General features: G+C 34.0%; 2 protein-coding genes across 3 annotated transcripts; both read left to right on the forward strand.

Moving 5' to 3' along the window:
* The first annotated feature begins 2722 nt into the window (after window positions 1–2722).
* Window positions 2723–19841, forward strand: LOC125841231 (threonine--tRNA ligase, mitochondrial 1-like). 2 transcript variants are annotated; one of them, XM_049520313.1, is made up of 20 exons: window positions 2723–2975; window positions 4010–4247; window positions 4376–4435; window positions 5644–5733; window positions 6504–6578; window positions 6701–6829; window positions 6918–7007; window positions 8471–8559; window positions 8674–8770; window positions 10715–10801; window positions 13230–13314; window positions 14115–14209; window positions 14525–14557; window positions 14640–14726; window positions 15066–15158; window positions 15687–15779; window positions 15920–16141; window positions 17293–17364; window positions 18346–18417; window positions 19423–19841. In XM_049520313.1, exons 1-20 carry the CDS (start codon window positions 2848–2850, stop codon window positions 19516–19518), a joined length of 2031 nt encoding a protein of 676 aa, XP_049376270.1. In that variant the 5' UTR covers window positions 2723–2847; the 3' UTR covers window positions 19519–19841. The 2 variants fall into 2 exon arrangements, with proteins under 2 accessions (XP_049376270.1, XP_049376269.1); XM_049520312.1 differs by lacking the exon at window positions 14640–14726 and adding an exon at window positions 14778–14864.
* A 3015-nt stretch (window positions 19842–22856) lies between these two features.
* On the forward strand, window positions 22857–25976 carry LOC125841842 (receptor-like protein 43). The gene is made up of 2 exons (XM_049521024.1): window positions 22857–25535; window positions 25654–25976. Exon 1 carries the CDS (start codon window positions 23011–23013, stop codon window positions 25522–25524), a length of 2514 nt encoding a protein of 837 aa, XP_049376981.1. The 5' UTR covers window positions 22857–23010; the 3' UTR covers window positions 25525–25535; window positions 25654–25976.
* Window positions 25977–26708: the final 732 nt, after the last annotated feature.

Raw genomic sequence — 26708 nt, forward strand, 5'->3', positions numbered from 1 at the left:
TGTGCTATTATAATACCTCATAACACACTATTCTTAGCATATTAGACACTCATAGGCTTATCCCCAAGGTATGAGATAATTTAAACCTTTCAAACGGGAGAAGTTCTACCTGAGCCATTTCTTTAATCTTGAACTTTGTTTGAGGGGTCCCTTTGACCTAAAACTTTAGTTTAGTTCCTAGATATTGCCACCCATTTGCAATCTTAATCTCCAATGTACGATACCAAGTCATATACACCTTATATAACCATGCCAAACAATGCCACACATATTATGCAAGAATATAGAAAAAGTACGAGATCTTACACATAAGCAAGGTATCAGAATATCTAAAGGCGCCGCATTAATAAACCATTTATTTTCGTATTCTTTTTATANGATACAGGGTTTTGTGCGTTGCAAACTAGACTCGTCGGCCTTCGATTTGATAGGTCATGGGTCTTCTAACTCTTTATATAATGGGAGAAAACATCCAAGACATTTGACCCAAAGTTAAGAAAATATTATTAGAGAAACCTCGATAACTTTTGCCTACCTTAGTTTCGCTAATTTTCTTGACTTCAAAACTTAACATACAAACCTTGTGCTATTATAATACCTCATAACACACTATTCTTAGCATATTAGACACTCATAGGTTTATCCCCAAGATATGAGATAATTTAAACCTTTCAAACGGGAGAGTTCTACCCGAGCCATTTCTTTAATCTTGAACTTTGTTTGAGGGGTCCCTTTGACCTAAAACTTTAGTTTAGTTCCTAGATATTGCCACCCATTTGCAATCTTAATCTCCAATGTACGATACCAAGTCATATACACCTTATATAACCATGCCAAACAATGCCACACATATTATGCAAGAATATAGAAAAAGTACGGGATCTTACACATAAGCAAGGTATCAGAATATCTAAAGGCGCCGCATTAATAAACCATTTATTTTCGTATTCTTTTTATAAATAAATATTTGCGACTGAATGTTATTACAAACTTTCAATACATATAGTTTTACAAAGATTCACTAGTTCAAATAATCAACATTAGTAACTAGTTTTTCTTTAATACAATTCCTTCACATGGTATGCACAATCTTATCCACGTCGAGCATAGACTTCTTTTTCACAAAACATAACTAATGGATTAAGTTTTATATTTTAAAATTTGAAATCCTGCTTGTTGGGAAAATTAAGATTTAAAATCAAAGTTGAGCTGTTTAAACATATTTCATAAAGAAAACGTTGAGTTCAAGCCAACATTTGAAATTTGGATCCCAAATCATATGGTTAAACGCCTACTTATTATCATTAAGATGTTTGTTCAAAATTTTATATTAAAGTGACATTTTATTGCTACTCCATTTACTGTTACTATTACTTTCGTCGCCACCGTTCATCACTATCAAATATTGTTATGCATCATCCATAACTATCATCCTCAATCACATACACTTTATCACCAATTATCATAGTCAATCGCCTGTATCATCAAACACCATTCCACAATCGTTGCCATCAAACAACATTACCATAACAATCACTAGTCTTTACCGATAATTACCACAATTATATATTGTCAATCTTATTATCATTCACCATATCATTATCAATTATTGGTGTTTATTTGCATTTAAATGTTAAAATTATATATTAAAGTGCATGATATATTATTGCGCCTAAAGTGGAGAAAGTGATGATATTGTTCTTTGTTACTCGTGTAATTACTATATTAATATCTTCTACTAATAATTACTCTACCACACCTCAAGTTATTATTCACTATCTCGCGATGTTTACTATATGAAAAACTTATAAAAAGTATGCTTTCCTCCTTATGTTATGTTGGGTAGATGAGAAGTATCATGTTGCGAATAAGATTTTTTTTTTTTTTTAATGTTTTTGAGATATTGTAATGAAGTTAGGCACAAAGAGTCTTCAAGTTATTCATTATACAAAAAAATAAAATAAAAAAATACATTGAATATGGTGAAACTTTGGACTCCTCAACTAATTTAGAGTTGTTTAAGTTACACGATGTTGTCTGATTATTGTATCTTAAAAAAATATGTCAATGTTATATTATTAGATCGTTTAAATTATACCAAAATGAGTTTGAGTCTCCTTACTGAGAGGAAAATATTCGTGTTTCAACCTAAATTTTTAACTATTCATTTTTGTTTATTTTATTTTCAAATAATGATATTTTCACCAACATCCGCCACATAATATCGACGACTGCAACTATTGACTACTCCATTAATAATCATTATTGATTGTTATTGTCAATAATTATCATCGCTAACCGTTATACATAAATTATCATTTTCTGCTAACATCATTCAAATTGACACCCCAATCGTCACACTAATCGTCATTTCTACTAATCGCTATATAATTTTTTTAAAATAGGTTGTTGATACTATTTTCATTCTGAAATCATAATTTTCTATTTTAACTTTTTTTTAAAAATTCATCATTTTAAATATATAATTTAAAATTATTTTAATATTACTTATTATATTATATAAGTTGATTAATTCAGATTTAATATTTGTAATTATTTTCTAATCTAATATAGTAGCATCAAAAAATATATTATTAATAAGTATACGACTTTCATTCCAATTAACATTAAAAAAAAAAAAAACCCTACCAAATCACAAGAGTCGCCCTTGTTCACCACGCAACAGTCCCCACACTTTCAATAACTATAAATTTTGAGTCAACCCAATCGAAGCTTTCAAACGACGACGTCTGGCTCCCGCAATCAGTATAAAACCGCCGTCTTCTGCCGTCTAAACTCTTTTAACTCCGCCGACGCTTCTTCTCATCTCCGCCAGCAGAACCTCCAATGGGTACTGCCTACCCCAGAGACGAAAATTATCTAGAAATTGTTGTTCCTAGGCGTATCGCACTCTTCGTATCTATCCAAAACCAGCAACGCCTTCAGCGCCTTTCACTCTCCCCTGATCCTATCAAGTAAACTCTAATTATTTCTCAAATTGTATAATCTATTCTATTATATTACCACTCTGCTTAAAAATAAATGACTTGAGTTTGATTGTTCTGTCGAGAATTTCTCAATTAAATTTACTGTAAAAGGTTGTGATTTATAGTATGTTTTGTATGTGTTAAAGATGTAAACTTTGTTTTAAAAAAATAGGAAACCATGTTGTAACTCACCCAGAAAAGTAATTTAAAAGGAGGGGTCGTTTGGTAGAGTGTATTAAACAAAATAATGCATGTATTAGCCTTGTGTATTACTAGTACCTTGTTTGCTACTCTTTTCCAACCTATGTATAACTAATGCTTGCAGTAGTTATACATTCTATTGTGTATTAAGGTGTGTATTGCTAATATCATAGATTTCTAGGTATTAACAATGCAACGGTTTTAATGCATGCATTAACTCAATTAAAAACCCAATTGCCCCTCAATACCTCTTTTATATCTTTTCCACCTAGTGAAGGGTATCTTTGTAAATAATTTTTTTAATGCAATACATTCTATTTTTGATACATCAAACTAAACAATGCATAAAAATAATCTATGTATAAGTAATGCAAGCATAACTAATACATGCATTGCTAATGCAATCATTACTAATATACTCTATTTAACATTATTTTTATACATTCTACCAAATGACCCCTTAAATGTTTTTGATTACAAAGAAGTGATTTATGGTATTCATTTGTAGTTAACTTTTATTTTAAAATTAGTTTTAAGTATGACTTTATTGCTAGTTGCAGACTTGCACAAAAACTTGCCTCGAGTATGATCTCTTCATATTCTATAAAAAAAAATAGTTTTTAACTATAAAGTTGTGATTTATAGTAGTTTTACTTATTTTTTAAATATGCAAATTTTAGTTAAAAAATGTTAAGTATGTTTGTAAATACACAAAAGATTAGTGCTTTGAACATTGCCATTCCTTTTTGGACGGAGGGAATATTTAATGTTTTTTTTTTAGTTAAAATTTTTGAATGTTGGTTATGATTGTGTTAAATTAGGATTGAGTTACCGAATGGAACTGTGAAGGAGGGGAAGAAATGGAATACAACGCCTTTGGATATAGCGAAGGAGATATCGAAGAGCTTGGGTTCCAATGCTTTGATAGCAAAGGTGAATGGGGTGCTTTGGGATTTGTTGAGGCCATTGGAAAGTGACTGTAAGCTCGAGCTCTTCACTTTTGACAGTGACGAGGGTCGCGATACGTTTTGGCACTCGAGTGCGCACATTCTTGGGGAGGTTTTAGCCCTTTGTCTACCACATTGTTGTTATGTCTTCATCAAGATTTGATTTTTGGAAAATGTTTTTAATAGAGTACTTGCTATGCTCTTTATTAAGTTTTGATGTGTTTTTGGTGGTTTTCTTAGTCATTGGAGAGGAAATATGGCTGCAAATTGTGTATTGGACCTTGTACAACAAGAGGAGAGGTATCGCTTTTGCCTAATCTTTAAATACTGAAGTTTATTTTAGGGGTCGTTTGGTAGAGTGTAGTAGGAAAAATAATGCATGTATTAGCTTTGTGTATTATTAGTACCTTGTTTGGTACTCTTTTTCAACCTATGTATAACTAAGACCATCTCCAACCCATCTCTATTTTACTCTCCATTCTCTATATTTGGAGAGTAAAATAGAGAATGGGTTCTCCAACNGTATTAGCAATGCAATGGTTTTAATGCATGCATTAACATGCTAAAAGACCCAATTACCCCTCAAAACCTTTTTTACATCTTTTCCACCATAATAGTGGAGGGTATCTTTGTAAATAATTTCTTTTATGCAATGCATGCTATTTTTAATGCATCAAACCAAACAACGCATTCAAATAATACATGTATAATTAATGGAAGCATAACTAATACATGCATTGCTAATACACTCTATTTAGCATTGTTTTTATACACTCTACCCAACGGCCCCTCACAGTTTAGAAGTTTTCTGAAATCTGAGACAAAATTATCTAGTATTGGAATGAAATGGGCCCAAACAGAGCAAGATGGAGGAGGATTCATATAGTTGATGACTTTGTGGCATAGTTGATTGATTAGTTTTGGGGTCTACATCATGTTATGAAACCTTTTCTTATCTTGCATGGCTGATGGAGTTTTGGCAGAATTATTGCATTTCTTCTGTATGAATTGATTAAAGTGAAAATAGCTAGCAAGCTGATGATAAGCTTAAGTAGTTTCCAAAAAATAATTCAACTTTGGTTGGTACTTATTGCTTAACCGCTTTATTTGATAGCTGATCTCCTGGTAAATACCTTGGGACAATTCTACATCCCACCTTTAGTATCTGTAGTTGCTGCATTAACTTCAGGCATAACCTATGTTGATTTTCCGGTTGAAAGAGCCATCCTAAGAAAAAAAACCCAAGGAACTGTCCTCAGTACTATCATTTAGTGTGGCATTTCATCATTTGAGCCTAACATATTATTGATGAACTAACTTCTTAAGAAATCCGTATTCCTTGAAATGAGTTAGGCAAATTTAGATAACATTGTTATTCTCAAAAACACTAAATAAGATAACATTGTTCCACTACCTGCTCCCTCCTCTCTTTCTCTCATTATAGTTTATTCTTTACTCAGTTCATATTGCTTCCAATCTGTTATGACATGTCTAAGCTGCCTCTGCAGGGTTTCTATTACGATGCCTTTTACGGTGATCTGGGGTTAAATGAGGATCATTTTAAAGGGATTGAGGCAGAGGCAGCAAAAGCTGTGTTGGTATTACTCTTTTATCTGTCAGAGTTGCCTTGATCTAATGACCATAACGTTAATTGCTTGTTGCCTCTTGAATTTTATACTTCCACAGTTCTGTCTTTTGGAGTTTCTATGTTCTGATTGATTGTAAAAAAGGGATTGAGTGTTTTTGGTTGAGTATTATGTTTCTCGTTACTCTGATGTGATTTTTTTTGATTGATGACTTCCATGTGATTATAAACTTAGTGATAGATTTTACTTTCTGTGCTATATGGTTAGGAAGTTGGTAAAAAGGAAAGTGCATTTCAACAAATTTGATATGTTTTGTGCCAGTCTTTTGTCAAGTAAATTCAAAACAGAACCGTCTGTGTGCTGATTGCTGAACTAAGAGCAATTCTTTAGTTAAGTTAATTGTTGGGATGTCTCCAACCCTTTTATAGAACATTCACCAGAGCAGGATCACTATTTATACTGTGGTGGACTTTTGCACCCAACCAATTATGTGTATCTTTTTTGTATATGCTCTCTTACGGTAGATGAATCTTCTTCCTTCTATGATCCTACATACATACCTCATCAGCGATGCAACCATAAGATTGTACCAAAGTGTAAGAGATATAAGAATAATAGGCACTGTTAAAGATCTATATCATCACTCAATTAGCACCTCATTAGTTTATCTTCTCTTTTCTGATTAGCAATGGCTACAATGCTCTTTCCTGTTGCTGCAGTATGCTGTTTATTTTTTTCCTGCATTATTTCCAGCATGCGACTAACTTCCCTTGATTTCTCAGGAGAAACAGCCTTTTGAACGCATTGAAGTTTCACGGCAACAAGCTCTTGATATGTTCTCTGATAATAGGTTTAAGGTTAAATTGCTGTGATCTTGCAGTCCTGATCCTTCCAGGCTTTTCTTTGTGCAACAATTTTCAGGAAATGTTCTCTCCTGTGATCTCACATCTTAATTTATTTTCCCCTATATTTTAATTAGGTTGAAATCATTAGAGATTTACCTGAAGACAAAACAATCACTGTATATAGATGTGGTCCCTTGGTTGATCTATGCCGTGGTCCGCATATACCAAATACATCTTTTGTTAAAGCACTAGCTTGTACAAAGGTGCGTTGTTGCGTATGTTCTAGAAGAAGGAGTCTGCTTATGTGTGTTGATTTGATTTTCTCTTTTCTGATCAATTTAATGATTCTAGGCTTCATCAGCATATTGGAGGGGAGACAAGGACCGAGAAAGCTTGCAAAGAGTTTATGGAATATCTTATCCAGATAAGAAACAGTTAAAGGTGACTTTCAAAAGCTGGCTACGTCGTTTCTGCATTTAACTTCAGCTGCCACTATGCCTTTCTGTAATAACCAGTACAAAAAGAATTATAAAATTTGTTTACTAAAAAAGGACGATGAAACTGTAGACCACTTAATTTTCATATGCTTGATATCTGCCCTGCCTTCAATGGAGGAAATGGATAGAGAATAAAGAGGAAATAATCCCTTATAATGTTTGAGATGGTTTAGCTCTCAATTATTTCAGGGTGATAATCTTTGGAATTGCTTTATTCTTTTTAAAAGTATCTGATGTTGCAAAGCTGAATCCATCAATGTGTATCTGGCGTCACTTCTTGTGAGTTGTGATTGCATTACAATTACGAGTATACTCAAAAACATCCCTTAACTATACTCTATGTTTAAACCACATCCTTGCACTATCACAATGAACGAAAAACATCCCTCAATTATCTAAAATATGGCAAGATTCATCCTTCAATTAGTTTTTGTTAAAAAACTAACGATTGATCAATCCAGAAATCCCCCATTTTGTTTGCTCACATTCTTCTCTTAGCTTATAATTAGTAATAGACAATCCTAACCAAACTGAATGAGCTAGGAAGAGAGGTTTTCATCCTCAACTTCACAGTAGCAGCCACGATGTTCCCGTAAAAAGTGAGTAAAATATTTCGAGTAAATTATTTTCCCCCCTATATAATTACTGATCAGATACGCAACAAAATATTGTAAGAAAAAAATGTATAATTTTTTCTTTCTTTCCTAGACAAATGAGGAAATTTGAAGTGTGAAGGTAGTCTATTTTTATTTTATTTTTTGTGTAAATTTGATAAACACTAGGGACTGTTTTTTTAAAAATATGAAAGTAACATATTTAGATATTACATTAAAAAAAATACTCTTTTTGTTCCAATTTATGTGATGCTTTTCGCTTTTAAGATTCAAATTATGTGAACTTTTTATAAATATTTTACTATGTAATTTTCATCATATTGACATGAGAAGAATTGTAACTTTAATATGTGAAAAACACCACATGTTTATCCATAGTTAATTCTAGCTTCTTTTACATAAAAGGAAATGAGTTTAACCTTTAGTTTCTATCAAGAAAAAAATATGAAAGGGTGAATCTGACCATTTTTAGGATAGTCAAGGGATGTTTTTTGGTCACTATGGTAGTAGAGGGATGTTGTTTAAATTTAGAGTATATTTGAGGGATGTTTTTAGCCAAAAACTCTTACAATTACCTTTAAAAGTATCTATGTTTAGTGAGGTTGGTAGGAGATGAAGCGTAGCCCACATGTCATTGTACGTTATTTGGGTGCTAGCTTGATGAATTAATGAAATAATATTTTATTTATCAGTAAAAGCAAAAGGTAGAGTATTTCTGTTATCCTGACTCCTGAGAGAAGGTCAAAGTACTGTTTCCAGTGAGGACTTTTTAGTAAAATAATTTCTGTTATAGGAATATCTAGCGATGCTGGAGGAAGCAAAGAAATACGATCACAGAGAGCTGACTAAGAAGCAGGAGCTTTTCTTCTTTCATCCATTAAGGTATGCCTTCAAATTATTTTACCTTGTTATAAAAAAAATGTAAGAAGGTGTGCCTTGTAATTCCCACTTAGGTGAAATATTTCATAATATTTAAATGTGAATTGTGCATTCCAGCCCTGGAAGTTGTTTCTTTCTTCCACATGGTGCTCGAATTTGCAACAAATTGCTGGAGTTCATACGGAGTCAGTATTGGAAGAGAGGCTACGAGGAGGTAACTAGCTTTGTGCTTAAATTTATTAGTTGGAAGGACTATTTGAACTCCAGTGGAACCAATGTAAGTTTAGTTTGAACTGCTGGGACTATTGACTGGTTGGAGTTCAGCCTGGACAATTGCCGAAACTGTCTGCTTTCTAAAACAACATTTGTTTCTTGATTTCATTTGATATGGATAGTGCACTCCTCATTATTTAGTGGGACTAAATCCTTTTTGCCCTCTTGTCGAAAGAGATCAGCATGTGGTGCCTTAAAATTCTTCATTGACAATCAATTACGTCTTTAGACTAGATCAAAATAGCAAGGATATGGAGACGTAATCATGAACACAAAGACACTATACTTTTAAGATGAAGACGGAAATGACACAGATACACCCTTTTAGTAATGACACTGTCTCTATTATTGATGTGTTAGACTCAATTTAGACGTAGAGAAGTGAAATCAGGAGTACACTTGTATATAAGGTTACAGTACGACCCATGTACTGTTTTGTGATATAATACAAAGTTACCAAGTTCAAAAGAATATGAAGCTGGAGGATTAGTTTTGCAGAAGTATCTATAGCTATAAAATGCAAAATTAAAAGGGTGCAAGAGTCCCATAATTCTTAGTTCTGCATCCTAAATAGCATTAAGTACCAAATAAAATATATGGGAAATAAGTCTATTGTGCAGGGATTAAAATATAAATGAGAGATGTAGGATAAAAGCAGCCTGTAGCACGGAACAAATTCAGTGAATGAGCAGAACAGTCATAGACCGAAAGAGAACATTGTAACTTTGAGGAAAGAAAAAGACTAATTAGGGGTACTATAATGGTGGAGCCAATTCCTTTATTCATCAAACCAGGTGCTTTTCTTCTTTGATTAGACTTTGAGTAAGAATGATGGTTGTTTTTTGAGTTCAACTTTGTATTCTCTATTTTACAGTGTTCCTAAGGTGGGTGATTGGAAGTTTTGGCAGTGTGTTGGACCTTAATTTATTTTCTTTGATTGGTGAAAGTTTTGTATTAAAGAGAAGCAAACTGCTGCAAAGTATACATAGAAAAGGCTCATTACAAGTTGTGTAATGAGCTCAAAAAGTCTATCATGGCCTCCCAATAAACATTAAAGAAATGCATCTGTTGTTAATGCTGATAACAAATTTCTTTTTGCTCTAAAAAATTCTTGTGTTCCTTTCTTTCCAGACGATCCACCAGATGGCAGCTACCAGTTGGATTCCTTAATTGCTTCTAGCATGTTCTAACCTTGAATAGACCCTTGGCATCCCTTTTCCAAATTAAAGAGTCAACTTTAGCTTGAACGAGATTAATCTGGCTAAGTTGGCTAAGTAAAGATGACACCATTTAAAATCTTGTTAACTGACTCCAATATTCTTGTCAAAGATTAGGTGTAGTTGCTGTCTCAACATCAGACACCCCTTACTCGATCAAGGGAGACTTGTAATCAGAGAACACACATGTACTAAAGAGATTAAATCAAACAGAAGGGAAGTTGTGTCTGACCTGCGTCCCGTGTCGATGCAACAATTCATGTGGTGTCTGCTTCTTATGATTAGATATTATGTCTAACTTGTCTTCCTCTTTTTTCGTCTTGGACTATGAATTTTCTCTGCTTTTTCTCTTTATCCCTTGCTCTCACTCCTCAGGCAAAAGGTTGAACCATTTTTTTTTAAATAAGATAAAGGTTTATTGACTAAGTACCAAGAAGGTACCAACACCAAAAGATACAAAAAACTGCTGGGAATATCCATACAGTTAATTACAACATCTCCCTAGCGACTCCCAAAAATCCATATATTGATCTATATTATCAAGGACAAAAGGTTGAACCATTGAAGCTTAATCCTGTTACCTTTCCTGGTTCAGGGATAAAAAACAATCAAGAGAATTATGTGCTATTCTGTTTATGAGTGCTTGTCTTGATACATGATCCATGCAGGTTTGGAGTCCAAATATGTACAATATGCAGTTATGGGAAACTTCTGGTCATGCTGCAAATTATAAGGAGAACATGTTTGTGTTTGAGGTAAATTTGACTGCACTAATAAGCAGCTCTGATATTAATTATGGTGTATCTGAATTAGTTTTTCATTTTCTTAAAACCTCTAATTTCTGGAATATAGATTCTTCTAGGAGTATTTTTTTTTTTATAAGATAAGTGGTATTAATAACAGCATCAATAAGATGCAAGATTTACAAGATATGGCATTTGAGCTTACAAAAAAATCTCTGGCTAACTATACAAACTATCTAAGCCAGAACTAATAAGTTAGTAAAATCCTTAAGTTGTTCTGCATTAACAGCAGGATACAAGTTGGACCAACTAAACAAATTTGCAATGCACCTACTCTTCAAAATGCCTAAAGCAGTTGACTCTCCATCAAAACATCTCTTGTTCCTCTCTAACCAAATACACCAAAAAATACAAGCAGGTATCATAATCCAGATCTTCTTGATGGCTTTGTCAACTTTCTATAGGCTCCAACTCTCATATGCATCCTTAACTGTGAGGGGTGTGGTCCAATTGATGCCAGAGAGACAAAAAAACATGCTCCATAATTCTGAGGCCACCTCACAATGAAGAAGAAGGTGTCTGAGGGTTTCTGCCTCTTTTTTGCACATATAGCATCTGTTTGGGAACTGGACTTTTTTTTTTTTTTTTTTGGTTGTCTTGGGTGAGACATGCCTCATATAGAGCTGTCCAGGTGAAAAAAAACTACCTTAGGTGGTAGCTTGGTCCTCCAAATGAGTTTCCAGGGCCAGTTATCTATCACAGGGTTTCTAGAGCACAATTGTTGATACCCTTCCTTGACTGTATAAACTCCTTTCTGGTGTCCCCACTTGAGCTTATCAGCTGCCTGGAGTATTTTATTATAAAGGCAAAAAAGGAAAATTGTTGTAACTCGAAGCACATATGTATATCTCTCTTAGACTTTGTTGTAAAGACGCAATGTAAAGGAAGTCCTTTTCAAATGTAGATAGTGTACGGAGATGCATACTGCAGATGGTTGCCTTACTCAGTCATTGCACTCTCCGGGTGGCTATTACATTTTTGAAAGGAGTAATTATTTCCCGCAAGAGAAGCAATTCCCTTATTTATACAAATCAGCCGTAAAATTTATGAACAGCATATAACTCTGAAGTTCGGTTCTGGTCAAGTAATTGGAGTTAAATAATCCTACTAACACTCATATCAGAGGGTTGGCTCCAAACAAATTTCTCGGTCATGAAAAACACTCATATAAGAGAAAGAATAGGCATCCTTATTTTTTGGGGAAGGATTTTGGAGAAGGGTTCCTATTAGTGAAATTTGGAATCATAGTTATAATATGAAGAAATGAGGGGAAAATTACTTATTAAAAAAAAAAACAGGGGTAAAACCTCCAGATATTTTGTCAGCGTATGATGGATCAATTTAAGTGCTATAAGATGGAGAAGTATTTGCAAGGTGAAAGGACACTTCCGCAAATTTATTAAAATAAATTTGCATTTATTGGTCCCAACTTAGTGAGCAGTTTAGTCAAAAGATGAACTGGTACAGGATTAAGACATATGACTGTGAAATACGTTGTTATAAATGTGGTTTCCAAACTAAAACTTATATTTAAAGCTGATTTAATATATTTGTTCTGGATAAGCTTAAACATTATGTTCTTTATGTTTCATGTTTCACTAAATTTCTAGTATGCATGTTCTTTTCTGAAGGGTTAATATTATTGATGTCAAAATCAGCACTAAGAAAGTGCTGTCATTACATCCAAAAGAGAACAGAAAAAAGGAAAGAAAAGGAGGAGCCCCAAGACTAGCATATACAAAAGCTTCCAAGAACTGTAATTGGAGTTCCTAATCATTTACTCATTCAATTTACACCAAAAAGAAATAAAAAGATACAATCAGATTTGCTCATAAATTGACTTGCAGGTTATTCAACTAGGATAGAAATGCCAGATAATTAGTAGAGATAAGATGAACCTTCATTTATTTGAGATATTTAGTTCTGAAAAACAAGCTAGATTTATGTTGTTTTTAGTCTTCCTTTCTTTTTGTTGGACAATGCTGTTCACATTAAAATTTGCACTTTTTCTAGCTAGGGNGCCGAGGGCCTGTGCACCCCCGGGATTAGTCGGGGCTCAAAAGAGACTCGGACACCCGGTGCAAATCAAAAAAAAAAAAATTGACTTGCAGGTTATTCAACTAGGATAGAAATGCCAGATAATTAGTAGAAATAAGATGAACCTTCATTTATTTGAGATATTTAGTTCTGAAAAACAAGCTAGATTTATGTTGTTTTTAGTCTTCCTTTCTTTTTGTTGGACAATGCTGTTCACATTAAAATTTGCACTTTTTCTAGCTAGGGTTATAGTATCTTGTCTTGCAAGAAGTGGTGCCTCTGGCCGCTAATTTCAGCTAGATGCTTTCCTAAGTAAAATGGTTCTTGCTTCTTTGACCTGCAGATTGAAAAGCAAGAATTTGGGCTGAAGCCAATGAACTGCCCAGGTCATTGTTTAATATTTGATCACAGGGTTCGCTCCTACAGGGGTGAGATTTTCCAATAGTTACTTTGCTCCACCCAGCAGTTACTTTCCTCTTTTCTTGCTTTACTTGCACGCTTTAGTTGTAGTATTGGTCTTGCATGCAATTTCTTGAAACTAATCATGCATGATATGAGATTTTTATGATAACATAGAGGACACTTGTATACTTATTGTATGCGGATGTTTTCCTTCCCTTATTTATAAAATTTTATTACTTGATCAATAAAACATAGAGGACACTTGACGACGAAATGTTAGTGGTACTAGGGTCTTTTGATAACATAGCGGACACTTTGTATACTTCTTGTATGCGGATGTTTTCCTTCCCTTATTTATAAAATTTTATTACTTGATCAATAAAACATTAAGGACACTTGACGACGAAATGTTAGTGGTAATAGGGTCTTTTGAAAACAACCTCTCTACCTCCACGAGGTAGAGGTAAGGTCTGCGTACACTCTACCCTCTCTATACCCCAGTTGTGGGATTACACCAGGTATATTGTTGTTGGTATTATTCTAACATCAGTTGGTCAAATTACGAAGAAGCTCAACGCAGTGCACCTTGTTGAGGGATGAAATTTGATGGAGATTTGTTATCTAAAAGGAAGATTGTTTGACATGCAACATGTTCACTGCAAATAGTCTTTTCATAAAGTCCAAGATCTTCTCATTATTAGTACCAGCCTTTAGCAGTCTGCTGCACCATACCCGAATTTAGTTTCGTCTTTATAGTGCCTCTATCTATCTCATTGATGCCATTGCCACTGCAAGCAACACATTAACCATCTGTCCAACAATGCAGAGCTACCACTTCGTCTGGCTGACTTTGGGGTTCTGCACAGGAATGAGGCCAGTGGTGCACTTACTGGCTTAACACGTGTCAGGAGATTTCAGCAGGTATCACCTTTTTTGTTTCCTTTTCATCTTTTATGGATGATCATGCTAGTGTTTTCCTCAAGGAGCATTAGTTATTTGTTTGATATGAATTTTCCATGTTTCTTCCTACATAAGAAGCAACCTATAGGCTCTTAGGTCCTTTTATTCCATTTTGTTTTTCACATTGTTCAATTGGCGGTTATATTTATTTGTTTTTTCATATCTGGGATAGTCTATTGCCAAGGAACTTCCACCTGTAGAATCTTTTTCTACAAAACATCTTAATAGCTCTGTTGTGCTAAAACAACCTTTTTTTATAACCCTATTCCTTTGCAGGATGATGCACACATCTTTTGCAGAGAGTCACAGGTTTGTTAAGATTTATGATTATGTGCAGTTAACATATAACATTATTTGGAAACTAGTTTAACCTAAGTTCTTCATGTTGCAGATTAAGGATGAAGTCAAGGGTGTCTTAGAGTTCATCAGCTGTGTGTATAAGATATTTGGTTTCACTTTTGACCTGAAGTTATCAACGGTACTACTTTATCTATTCCATTANGTTTAACCTAAGTTCTTCATGTTGCAGATTAAGGATGAAGTTAAGGGTGTCTTAGAGTTCATCAGCTATGTGTATAAGATATTTGGTTTCACTTTTGACCTGAAGTTATCAACGGTACTACTTTATCTATTCCATTATCCTTCAAATTCGTTATACGCGATCTCAGCTGATATTGATACTACATGCATTTATTATTTTAATAGTCATTACAGATACACCCTTAGTATGGAACATTTATGTTGTGAATGTTTTTCACATTTTCCACATGCGTACATTCTCTTTCCATGTATACCAACACATATTTCTGACTTGCAGAGGCCTGAAAAATATCTCGGAGACATAGAAACTTGGGTAAAGGCTGAAGCTGCTCTTTCTGAAGCATTGAACGAGCATGGGAAGCCCTGGGAGGTTTGCTACCAATTTTGTTGGATTTTAAAATGTAAAGTTGTCAGACTGTCGGACTACATCTATAATGACTGTACTCCCTTTTTGCCGATTAAAAAACAATGGTTTTACTCGTATTTTTGGTGCTTTTATTTTTATTCATCCCAATTTATGTGTCGAATCACTTCATCAATTTTCTTTTTTAGAAAATCTTCATTAAAAATTACGTCAGATCTCTTAATACTGGCACCATTCTACATTTCTACTATTAGGAATTCTAATTTAACTTGTGTTTACGTTAATACTATTTAAGCTAATATCTTAGACTCCTTGCACAATCAAATGTTTTCATATAAAATGAGATGTAGGGAGTACCTTTTTCGCATTACCTGACAGAAAAAGTGAGGGTTGGGGGTTGCCCCTCTTGCAATTTTCCTGTTTATATATGGAAAAAAAATTGAGGTAGTCCCCATGTATCAGTGTTTTTTTGGTTATTTCGTTTTCTTAATTGCTTTTATCATGCCTTTTACTTAAAGAATCCCATTCAATTAGATCAATGAAGGAGACGGAGCATTTTATGGCCCAAAAATTGATATAAGTGTTTCTGATGCAATGAAGAGGAAATTCCAGTGTGCGACATTGCAGGTCATATTTGTTCTTATTCTCCTTGGTTCATTTTCACAAACAATATCATTCTTTACCTTTGAAATTCACCTTCCTTAAAGTTTTTCTGCATGTTCTTTTGTACCATGTTGGAAGTATCATCTGAATGCTGTGTTTTTCAGCTTGATTTCCAACTCCCTCAACGTTTCAACCTATCATACTCAGCAGAAGATGAAAGTAAGAGAGAGAGACCAGTTATGATACATAGAGCGATCCTTGGGTCAGTTGAGCGTATGTTCGCTATTCTTTTGGAGCATTTCAAAGGGAAATGGCCTTTCTGGCTTAGTCCACGTCAAGCTATGGTCTGCCCTGTTTCCGATAAATCGCAGTCATATGCACTTAAGGTTAGTTACATTTACGTACTTTATCCTATTGATGTATTAATGGTTTAACTATTAAAAGACTCCCTTCTCTAAATCCTGTCTGTGCATCTGATTGGATGATATTCCTTAGATATTTTTTATTTTCGTGTAATGTTATTACTGTTGGGTATGTCTCATTCTTTTTATTCGACTCAAAGGGTACTCATGGTAGTTAGCTTTAGTTTTTCTTCTCTTATTTCTATTCGTTCTTTACAGCAAGTAGTGTCATTAGTTGATGCCTTTTTTTCTTTTTTTTAATAACTAGGTATGTTGTTTTACTAATTAAAAGTACCAAGAAGGAACAACACAAGTACAGCAATAGAAATTTATTGTTGATACTTGTAGATTTAAACATCAATTTGTTAGTTAATAAGTAGGCTGGATGTATGTAGTTTCTCAACCACAGTAACATGGTTGTACAGATAGACTTTTTGAGGGGTAAAAAACACAATATAGGATTTTGTGTTGGCATCTGCAATTGCACTGTTGGTGTTGGCTTCAAAGCATGAAGCAGGATTTTGAAGTGCTGTAAATTGTGCAGTTACAGATTTTGAGAAAAAAATTATAGGACTTTTTTGTTGGCACTACAATTGCACTGTTGGTGTTGTCTTCAAATCATGAAGAGTGATTGTGAAGTGCTTTGAATCACAGAGTTGGTAGAACCTGCATACATGTATTATTGAAGATGCTGAGTAGAGAAGTTGGACAGTTGATAGGGAAGGGTAGCTTTTTGGCTCAGCTCCCATATCTTGCCAACTTCCTCGACAGGAAGATAAAGAGTTGTATGTTGTGGAGGACTGTTGGAGCCCCAACAACTCATGATCACTGCGTATGTATCCTGAAAGGCACATATAGTTTTTTTAATAAGGCCACGTGTTTTTTTGTTGATTTAAGTCTATTTTGAAGAATCCACCGCGTGAAACACCTTCACCCATGTCATGCGTTGCAATAGGGATGCGTTGCAATAGGGGTACGTCAAGGCAAAAAAGGGACATAATATAAAAAAGTCAATTGCCGATTGATAAAATATAACTATGCTGAGTTTATTTACCAAATATCCTTTCGTGAATAATTTTTTGTGTACTTAATCCATTATGAAAATTGCTTTAACCTGTTGCTCTTCTTTTATTCAGCTCCGGGAGCAGATACATGATGCTGGTTATTACGTTGATGTTGATACAAGTGACAGGACAATCCAGAAAAAGGTTAGATTCTTATTGTAGTTTGTCATGTAAAATTCATGATTGGTTTGCATTATGAGGGTCACTAGTATACAGTAACATTTAGGTCCAAGGACCAAGTACATGGAGTTTCTCTGTTTTCTGGGAAGTTTATTTTACAGAAGGATCATTTGTAATAGGTACTCCATAAGACCTGGCAAGTTATGATCAATAAGGGTCCACCAGTTTTGTCACTTAACCTCTCGTTCACCAATCTGTGCAGAGCACTATTGAAATCATTAGGATGGTCAATATGATCATATACTTGGTCATGGGGAAAAGGTCATAGTGCCCTACAGATTTATGTTCATTTCAGCAATGAACAAATTTATCAATTTTTCCATTAAAGTTGATCAACCTTTATCCTTGTGAAAACTCACCTATGCAGTGTGACATAGTTTAGGTCATTTTACCATTTAGTCCATGGCATAAGAGATTAAATCCTTCTAACTGTAACCATTATGGTTTGTACGCCATTCTGTTGAGGTTGTATTAATATATCAACATATGTCAATTGTGGTTACCTACTTTGTGACTGGATACCAACATACAAAGGATTGGCATAGATTGCCATTCTCTTGAAGCCAGATGTTGCTTAAACAAATTCAAGAGAAAGTCAGTCTATTTATTAAGTAAAAAAAGGACTGACATTTTCTTGAATTAGTTGAGCAACATCTGGCTTCATAAAGCAACCAAACAAATTAATTAGTGGACTGAAAAATAGGAAAAGAGGATGTAACATCCGTCCACAAAATAATTGGTAAAACCTGAAATCTTTCATATATCTGCTCTTGTACTCTGAAGAGCACATGATTGAAAATGGTATTATGTAATGCTTTCAGTTTTTGAAGCTACACACTTGATGATTTGATAAATTTTTCTCTCAAGCAATACAAGTTCAATCTCAAATTGAAACCTTCTGTTGGTCTGTTAAACAATTGCTTGTGGCTTTTAATGTATATGCAGGTACGAGAGGCTCAAGTGGCACAATATAACTATATTCTGGTTGTTGGAGAAGCTGAAGCCACTAGTGGGCAGGTATTTTATTTCCCCCCAACCTTCACTGCTTTATCCCCACAGCATGCATTGCTATATTTCTTTTTAAAATGTGCAACTGAACAAACTAAGAAAAAATTCCGTATCACTTTGATCCAGCTCCATCAGCTCTCTAAGGTTCTGAAATAATCTTTGTCAAGAATAGGTTCTGGCTGATAATAAACTTCTTGTATGTACTGTTTTGTATTGATCGAGATATTTTGTGGCTCACTTGTTTGATTTCTTCTTGTTCCTCTTCTTCCAACTCCTATTATTGACAAAGATGTATCTTATGCTAAACTTTCTACTAATTACTGATTTNATGAACACCCCTACTCACTTGTTTGATTTCTTCTTGTTCCTCTTCTTCCAACTCCTATTATTGACAAAGATGTATCTTATGCTAAACTTTCTACTAATTACTGATTTGTCTCTATCCCACCCCGTTTGAAGAACTAGAAAGAAAAGGGCTTCCAGCATGATTTGTGGAGGTTCATTGACAAATTCTCTTACAGTTGCCCTGGTAACAGAGATGTTTTAGGAACAAATTCTCTTATGATGTCACCTAGATGGTGTCTTCAGTAGCAGCTAAACAATTGAAAGTAGTTGCAAACTGAATATTTCCCACCAAAAGATCAGTCCCATTATAACATTCACATGAAGGAGCTTTGAGAATCTCAAAACTATTTGATAGATTTAGTAGCCAATCAGATCACCTATGGCTGGATAATTCTGACTTTACTAGGCAAGGTGTTTCTGCTGAGCTGGTGATTGATTTGTTTGGAAAAAAATATATATCTTATTTTGCTGATTTGATGGGGGTGCACATCAACTTTTGGTTCTCATTCCAAATATTCTGCTTAGTGATGTTTCTGGTTGTCAGTTTCCTGGGTTCATGCATTTCCTCCATATGATTTCTTGTCTTCTCATTTTAAATCTTGTTGCCAAGTTTTACTGCTTTTATTTTTGCTGAAAAATCTGGTATTCTATATGTGAAAATGATTCTAGGTGAGTGTTCGAGTGAGAGACAAACCTGATCATCAAGCCATGACAGTTGACGTTCTCCTTGCTCACTTCAAAGATATGGTTGCATCATTTCAGTAAGAGTCGCCACTTCTCTTGCATTATATCCCCAAGAGCTCTGGTGAGCGCAGCACGCTAGACTCATGGACACGGGTTTGAAACCTTGCCGCAGAAGAACGAACACCTAGTATTTTGATCCATTGTAGGTATTACATTATAAATCCAGTAGGATACTTTTCGACTTGAATGGTTTTCAATAGCATGTTAGTTTCATCTTATTCTCTCTTTTAATGTGGGTTTGAGTTTTGACTTAAATGGTTTTCAATTGCTGGTAAAAGTCGTATAATTTTTTTTCCAATTAATTAATCCAGAAGGTAATTAAGGTGGCATTTTTCTTTTCACTACCTAGTGGTAGTAATTTTATATTGTTACTGAACATTCAAAGATCTATTATAGGGAATTCTCAAATTTATAGTATTCTCAATAATTGTATGTTGTCATAAGTTACGGTTGAATAATAAAATAAAAATTGCTTGAATAAATTTAAAGATCAAAACCAACGTGCTTAATTATTGCTTATACTATAGGGCATACCCCAACAAAGTCATTCTAGTTGTTTAGGATTTTCATAGTACATGAAATATAAAATATAAATGAGGTATATATGTTTTAAGTGTTAAGTGTAAGTTACCAAAAAAACAAAATAATAATTACGCCAAGCTAAATATAAAGAGGAAAGTATGGATATATACCGTTTGACCAACTAGTTAATCAATATAACATGTATACTAACATATACATTAAATTAATATATTTAGTAAAAATTATACACAATCTATACACTTCGTAAATTAATTGATTGAAATGTTTAGGATCGTAATTATCATCAGGGGTGTGTAAAAAATGAACCGAAAAGATGTTATTGGGTTAACAAATTTTTAATGATTTTATATTTTTTTTATTGGGTTATCGGTTCGATTTTGGTTTTTACTATTAGGTTATTGGGTAAACTGATAACCCATTAAGACGGTAGTAATTTCCTACTTTACCTTTCATAAATACTACATATTAGCAATTTAACATAACTAGACACTATACCAGTACTCTACTACCATCTACATGATTAAATATTACTATCTTTCTTGTTTCACTATATCAAAATTAAATATTACTATCTTTCTTGTTTCACTATATCAAAACATTTACAGATTTGCTTATTTCACTGTATTGCGCCAAATTATGAGAGAAGTGAGAAGTCATATATTTATTTTATGAGCATTTTTTTATTGAAAAAACCAAAAATCGAATCGTTAACGATTAAAAAATCGATAAAAAATATCTTATTAATTTAGCATATTCAAAATTGAAAATCGATAAACTGAATCGATAATACATAAAACTAAATTTAACCGACCGATGCATGCCCCTAATTATCACGCTATAAAGTTGGGATAATTATGGGAATTGGCCACTCGACCATCCTATTTACAAGAAAATTGGTCCAACTTTGTTAAAATTATTCGAACTGGCCATTCAGCCATAACGCTTCTACTTCTTCCTTCCACTTTAGCCATTAAAGTTTCAAAACTTGATTTAAATTTTTTATGTATCACATATATGAATCGTTTCAAGCGAATTATATATCAAAAGAATCAAAACATTGAGAGGATTTCATATCTAAAATTTGAGATTGTTTAGAGGAGATTTTGAGTTGGTTGAAATTAAATAAAAAGAAGTAAAATTAGTCGCAATAAAATCACATGTATAGTTAAGCTATATTCAACTTTTTGAGTGTATCATAATGCATAGTTAGTGTATAGTTTCTATGATGTATTATCGTCTATTGTTCTAGTATATGATTATGTGTTTCGTATTTTCTTATTTTCTGCACCTTGATGTGGCATCCACACTAATTTTAATTTGTAGAAACAATGGTAGTTATTAGCAGAGGTGAATCCAAGTTTTGAAGTTTATGAGTTTGTATAACAACCTCAAGTTAATATACAATAATAATTAAATTCACATTCCAATATTATTTATAAAGATTTAATAAACTTTTATTATACATATACAAGCATTGAACCCAGCAAAATACCATTACTTATTAATGGCTTGACTGGCTATGAACTTGTAATTGTATTATATTGTAATAATCTAACAGAAAAGGTTTGCCATCAAAGTCATATGACCTATTATCGGCGGTTCGTTTCAATTTGTTTGTCTTATTTTTTTAAGTCCGTTTAAAAAAGAATATCTGTTTCCTCTTTTATCAACTCTCTAGTTTTAACTTTCCACGTGACATATTTAAAATTACAAAATTAAAAGACATTTTGATATATTCTACTTATCTTGAGTTTAAGACCATAAAATTTAAAAGTCTTCTTTATTTTTTAAAATTCCGTACAAAGTTAAAACCAGACAAACAAAGAGAGTAGCATTTTGCTTGTGTTATGTTTCTCAGTTGCGTGAGGCAGAACAATAACTCATTTTGTAACGTACCACATGTATATTTCAATTTTAAATTTAGTAAGAGTCGTATAGGTTAGGTTATGACTTAGTTTTTAGCTCATTTCAATAATCCGCTTTAGCCCAAGTTCAGCCCAATCTGTCCGTTTGATACTCCTAGTTTTTTTTTTATGACAAGGGAAACCCGCAGCCGCTATCCTTTGGGTGCGCACAGGGTAAACCCCTGCTCCTATGCAATAGCTCGCAAACCACATAGGAGAGGTAACCCTAGACAAGCCCGGTGCGACGAGCTCGACCCAGAAGGCAAACCCCTTGCTTTCACTGCAAGGGGTTTCGAACTTGAGACCTCCAACATGGAAGTCCCAAGCCCAAACCACTTGACCACCCCTGAAGGTCCGTTTGATACTCCTAGTTGCACCTATTCTTTGCTACTACTGTGTAATTTCATTGGAAGAAACTTTTTCTATGGTTGTTAAACGAGTTGGGAATTTTCTTTTTAGAAAGATAAGTACACATTTGAAAAAAATTAAAATAGTATTAGTGGTAGACTGGTAGTAAAGTTGTGTGACTTAGGAGCTTTTGTGTTGATTGATAATAACGCATTATTGATCACACTGTATGTATATAAATATATGGGGTACAAGTTCCTAGCTAGTTAGATATATTCAATGGAGTACCAAAAGTTGCTAATAGCTTTCTGCTTCTATTCACATTTTATACTTTTTGTCCATCAATCTCAGCTTACATATGCTGGGCAACATCTCTGTGCCCGCGATGAAGCTTTTTATTTGCTTCAATTTCAGCAAGGCCTCACAGGTGATCTTAGTGGTTATGACTGTGACTATGAGGCCCGAGCTAAGACTTTGTCTTGGAATGTTACAGGAGATTGTTGTCAATGGGATGGTGTTACTTGTCATGGATTTACGGGTCATGTTATAGGACTCGATCTTTCTTAACGGAACCATTAATGCTAACAGCAGCCTCACAAAACTTAGTCATCTGCAAAGACTCAACCTTGCTTTCAACAAGTTGAGTAACTTTCCACTTGGGGATAGCATTAGTGAACTCGAAAGTTTGACATATCTCAATCTTTCGTATTCAGTACATATGATAGGGGAGAAGCAGATACCACAAGCATTATCCAACTTGTCTAAATTGGTTTCACTTGACCTCTCCTCGTATTACACTGAACTCAAACTTGATCGAAAAACCTTCAGAAGTTTGCTTCAAGACTTGACCAATTTGGAGGTACTGTTACTTGACAACGCGAATGCATCATTTGAGTTACCTAAGAATGTTTCTTCTTCGCTTAGGTACTTAAGTCTTGAAAGCACCGGCATGTTTGGGAACATAAGTGAGTTTCAGATATTTCATTTACCAAACTTGCAAGTGCTGAGATTTGGACAGAATCCTTTACTAACAGGCTCTTTGCCAAATTTTAATCGGAGTTCCAGTAAAAGTATTTTAGAGTTGGACTTCTTTTATACTGGTATTTCTGGGAAGGTACCTGATTCAATTGGTAATCTCCATTCTCTTTGGTATTTGAATCTCCAGAGTTGTCATTTATCAGGCGCGATTCCAGAATCCATTGGCAATCTCAGTGCAATCAGAGAGTTGATACTTTCAGAAAACGACTTCATTGGTAATGTTCCCTCAACTATCTCAAAGTTAAACAAACTCGTTCGTTTAGATCTCTCTTCAAACTATCTTCGAGGCTCAATTCGAGAATACATTGACAATCTCACTGCAATCACACAGTTGACAATTCCAGATAACAGCTTCACTGGAAATGTTCCCTCAACTATCGGAAAGTTGAACAAACTTAACTACTTATCTCTCTCTTCCAATTATTTTGAAGGCTCGATTCCAGACATCTTTGCCAACTTTTCAGAGCTATCTGCTTTAGTTTTTGACACTAACAATTTCACTGGTTCATTTCCCTGTTCAATTGCAACCTTGACTCGCCTTGTGAATTTAGAGTTGCAAAACAATTTACTAACTGGTTCACTTCCCTCTAATATAAGCGGATTTCAACGCCTACAATCACTTGATTTGTCCTTCAATTATTTCACTGGCACAACATCCCCTTCGTTATTCCTTCTTCCAAGATTGGTTTCTTTACATGTTCAACACAATCAATTAACCGGGAAATTGCCAAATGTGCTCAAGAAGAGTTATCTAGGATACGTACTATACCGTAGCATTGATCTTTCATACAACAAGCTGAAAGGTGAAATCCCCAATGCGATGTTATCTACGAGCATGGGTAAGCTGGATCTCTCTCATAACTTCCTCACAGGCTTTGAAAAACAAGAATGGCACTCAGAGAACTTACAATACCTTAATTTGGAGAACAATTTTCTTCAAGGGCCTTTGCATCTATCCTTTTGTGACATGTATAGTCTTGTATTCCTCATTTTAGCTCGGAACAATTTCAGTGGTTCAATCCCGGGATGTTTGGGTAACTCCAGTATCTCCATTTCTGCTTTAGACTTGCGAATGAACAATTTGCATGGAGAGATACCAAGATTCTTATCTACAGGGTTAAAATATCTTGGTTTATATGGCAATCAATTGGGGGGACAAGTCCCGCGATCCTTGGTTGACTGTACAAGCTTGGAAGCTCTTGATTTGGGGAACAACAAGATAAATGACACGTTTCCGATATGGCTGCAGAAACTACCAAACCTACAAGTTCTGATTCTGAAATCGAATCTATTTCACGGTCCAATTGGTGATTTGGAGTCCGAGTTTCCATTTCCTGAGTTACGAATCTTTGATCTTTCCTTCAATGGGTTCACTGGAACTTTGCCATCTAATTTTTTCAAAAGTTTTAGAGGTATGATGGATGTGGATGAAGAAAAAATAGGAATTACTCGCTCCTACAAAGGGTCGACCAGGCCTTGTACAAGAGAAAATGGATGTCGAAGAGATATATATTACCTTTACCACTTTAGTTTGGTGATAAAAGGTAATGAGTTTGATATGAGAATCACGTCAATTATGACGAGTGTTGATATATCAAGCAACAGGGTTGAAGGATATATTCCAAATTCCATTGGAAATCTGAGCTCACTTGTGTTACTCAACCTGTCTCACAACAGCTTCCGTGGTCATATTCCTGCAGAATTTGCAAAGTTGCAACAGCTTGAACAATTAGATCTCTCATGGAACAAACTCATTGGAGATATTCCAGATCCATTGCCAAGTTTGACATTTCTTGAGGTCTTAAACCTTTCCTACAATCATCTGGCTGGACGCATTCCTCTTGGGAAACAGTTCAATACATTTCCAAATGATTCGTATTGTGGAAATCCTGATTTATGTGGATTTCCACTATCAAAGGAATGTGGAAACAGTAATGACTCACCACTTAAACACGATGATGATGATGATGATGATGATGATTCATTTTTTGCGAGTGGGTTCACATGGCAAGCTGTGGTAATAGGTTATGGTTGTGGTATGATATTTGGATTGTTGATGGGAGGTCTCATGTTCCTACTGGAAAAACCAAAATGGTTTGTGAACTTTGCTGAAGATATTGCTCAACAAATTGCTGCTAAGAAGCGAACAAGGCAAAAGAAGAGACGCCAAAGACATGGTTTAAGAATGAACTAGCAATATACCAGGTATGCATTAAAACCTTTAGTTTTGAATCAGGAACAACACTACAGAGGTTGTTGGATAACTATATGTCAACTGTTTTTATTTTTTCCTAAATATTCAAAACTTAATCTGTCTCTGCAGAGGTTGCTGGAGAGTTGGACATGTTTATTAGCAAGTTAGTGCTGATGTTCTGGCAAATAGCAATGGATGCATCTGTTTGTTCACTTTATGTGCCAAATACGTATGTAAATGTTACAGTTGATTTCTGTTTGTATGGTTCTTACATGTTGTTTTGTAATGTATTGTATTATATTGTATTGTTAGTACAACAATATGAATCCTGTATTATCTACTAGATGAGTCACGCCCGTGCTTAACACGAGCTCAACATTAAGGTGATTGAAATCTCTTTTCTTACTTGTATCTTTTCAATTTGTACTTCTTTCTACATTCAAGAAACTAAAGTTAACTATCGCTATTTTCTAATCATTAGTACACATCGAGTAGAATTTATCAAGAAATAGAGTACCTATAGTTTGCTAGTGAAAAATCCATATTCTGCATTTTTTAGGCCTTAGAGAGCATCACATTACCGAGATAAGGATTCTCTTTATATATATATAAGATTTAATTGAACAAAATAAATCATGAAGTCATAATAAAAAGAAACAATTACACTTTTTAAATAAATAATAGTGTTGTGTAAATTGCGACAATGAAAATAATAATAATAATAATAATAATAAGGACAATGTTCCACCTCTAATTGAGTAATATTTCTATATTGTTAAACAAAATAATTGTATAACATTAACAGTTAACTACTTTAATTGCATAATATCAAATGTTTTTGTTCAATTACATATATTAGTTCAGCATTGTGGTTTTGATCCTAGAACAACCAATTTTTATTTATTTAAAGAACTTAAGAAAGTGATATTAAAGCGAATATTAATTAGATAGCTCGATTTTGTCAAACCATACTAGTTTGTCAGTTACTCTATTTTGTATAATCAAATTTAGAACTTTAGAATTTTTGACTTATGGTTGTTTTATCAACGCCCTAACCCAAAAAGACATATTTAATGTTATGTTATTTATAATCTTGATATATACATATACTATACACAAAATCTTACGTGATACAATTCGACTTTTTTTGAATTTATATTTATAAAATTAAAAATATATCTCTA

Source organism: Solanum stenotomum, chromosome 10 (assembly GCF_019186545.1).
Source record: "Solanum stenotomum isolate F172 chromosome 10, ASM1918654v1, whole genome shotgun sequence".
In the NCBI taxonomy this organism is placed as follows: Eukaryota; Viridiplantae; Streptophyta; class Magnoliopsida; order Solanales; family Solanaceae; genus Solanum; species Solanum stenotomum.

Coding starts and splice junctions, on each gene's coding strand:
- LOC125841231 (XM_049520313.1), top strand. CDS start 2,848: ATGGGTACTGCCTACCCCAGAGACGAAAATTATCTAGAAATTGTTGTT. Junction 14,210..14,524: donor GTGTCAGGAGATTTCAGCAG/GTATCACCTTTT, acceptor ATTCCTTTGCAG/GATGATGCACACATCTTTTG. Junction 17,365..18,345: donor ACAGGACAATCCAGAAAAAG/GTTAGATTCTTA, acceptor ATGTATATGCAG/GTACGAGAGGCTCAAGTGGC.
- LOC125841842 (XM_049521024.1), top strand. CDS start 23,011: ATGATAGGGGAGAAGCAGATACCACAAGCATTATCCAACTTGTCTAAA.